At 60.4% G+C, this 1873-nt stretch overlaps 1 protein-coding gene across 1 annotated transcript in view; it reads left to right on the top strand.

The window, feature by feature from the left end:
* COL4A1 (collagen type IV alpha 1 chain) overlaps positions 1–1873 on the top strand; it is an 84900-nt gene that overhangs the window by 60218 nt on the left and 22809 nt on the right. Inside the window, exons 30-31 of the mRNA XM_077754004.1 lie at positions 871–1021; positions 1245–1358. Of these exons, the coding sequence (XP_077610130.1) occupies positions 871–1021; positions 1245–1358 (265 nt within the window). The remainder of the gene's footprint in view (positions 1–870; positions 1022–1244; positions 1359–1873) is intronic.

Below are 1873 nucleotides of genomic sequence, written 5' to 3'. Positions count from 1 at the left end.
CGCCGAGGCAGCTGCGTCTCAGTGGCTCCAGGGAAGACCTGCCCCCGCGGCGTCCGGGCTCCATCGTGTGGCTGAGAGGCCTCCCCCGTGCGCTGCCCTACACGCACTTAGGAGACACCAGCCCGTGGCGGCGCCTCGTGGGTCCCCTTCCACACGGGAGGCCCATGAGTTAGTAAGTGCAGATGGAACTGGATGAGGGTTTTGTTCACGATTTAGAATATCGTGCTTTTTCAAAAACGCCTTGGATTCAGTTCCTTCCCTTCCGTGGGTTTGTTGCCGGGACGCGTAGAGGAGTGTCCGGCGCCCACGTCCCCTGGCAGCTGTGGCTGCCATACCGTGGGCAGCAGGGGCCCTGCGGCTGGCGTTCCTCGGGCCTTCGGCGCACCTCCTTTGTTTTCAGTCGTCTGCGTTTGTCAGAGCCCTTAGATTCACGACGTCCTTTTCCACACTGAACTTGGCGTGAAAGCCTTTGCTGACCCGGAAGTCTCCACAAACGATATCCCAGTCCCGCCCTGGGGTGTTTGCACCTTGTAAGAAGGTGTCCGTTAGCTGCTCACAGAGCACGTTGGGTGTTTTGTCCGCCACTTGCACTCCGCCGTGCACGGAAGCAGAGCAGAGGGCCGGGCCTGGGTGGGAGTCCTCCCTCTGTGGCTCGGACACGGCATTCAGCCGCAGGGAGCCTCGACTTTCCCCCTTTATAAAATAAAAATAATAAAGTGAGCCACCTCGGGCTTGTAGCGAAGCCGGGAGGGGATGGGTGGGAGGGCCTCGCGGGACGAGGGTTGGACAGCTTCGTAGCGACCCTCCACACTACGCCCTTGGCTGCGTGGAGTCCCTGAACTGGCTTCTCTGTGCCCCGCGAATTTCCAGGGGGAGCCTGGAGTCGGTCTGCCTGGACTCAAAGGGTTGCCTGGTCTCCCCGGCATCCCCGGCACCCCTGGGGAGAAGGGAAACATCGGGGGACCAGGCGTTCCGGGAGAGCATGGTGCTATCGGCCCCCCAGGCCTCCAGGGGATCAGAGGTAGGTTCTTCCAGGCAAGTCTGGACTGCGGTGGAGCTGGGCATGTTTACTTGGTGTCCGCGGAGCGCCTGTTAGGTTCTCTGTGTGTGTTGAATGAATGATGAAAATTGCACAAGGTCAGAGCTTAGGTCCTGTGTTGTTGTGGCTGATTGTGGGGTGTGTAGTGTGTTACGAGGTGTGTGACGGTCTGTGTGAGGTTGATTTATGATTCTTTCCCATCCAGGTGACCCAGGACCGCCTGGATTACAAGGTCCCAAGGGAGCCCCAGGAGTTCCTGGAATTGGCCCCCCCGGAGCGATGGGCCCCCCTGGAGGACAGGGACCCCCAGGGTCCTCAGGTGATGGGACATTCTTCCAGATTCCCCCTTCCCCACATCTTGCTCCCCAAGGGGAAGGGGCCGGTCGGGGAGCCTATGCGAAGTGGGGAGTAGCACCCCCTAGTGAATTCAGGGGGGAGGGTGGATTCTGTTTTGGGGAGACTGATCTGATTGCTCGGAGTCTGTAGATATCTTTCTGAGCTTGGTTTACATGCCAGAGAGCCCCCCGCGCCCCCCACCTGCTTTATGTACATTCAGTGGCCTTTTCCTTTCATTCAAAACGACTGGTGTCTCCCTCTTACCTTTCCGTGTGGGGCTCGTGGTTACGGATAACGTACGCCACCTGGTCCCAGGGCTGCGCTTGTCCTTACGAACTAGTCCCCGACACGAGCAGGTGCTGGGGGCCCACGAGTGTAGCCGGGAACACAGTTGAAAAGCAGCTAGTGTGGCTGTGGACACCGGGGAGGGCGGGCTGGGTCTGGGGCGGTGCTCCTCGGACTGCCGCGTGGCGCCAGACACTGCTGCCCGAGGCCCCC

The sequence above is a fragment of the Crocuta crocuta genome, unplaced genomic scaffold (assembly GCF_008692635.1).
Source record: "Crocuta crocuta isolate KB4526 unplaced genomic scaffold, BGI_CrCroc_1.0 scaffold31, whole genome shotgun sequence".
NCBI classification, from domain to species: Eukaryota; Metazoa; Chordata; class Mammalia; order Carnivora; family Hyaenidae; genus Crocuta; species Crocuta crocuta.
Note: the sequence above shows the minus strand (reverse complement) of the source record. Positions and strands in the feature narration are given on the sequence as shown.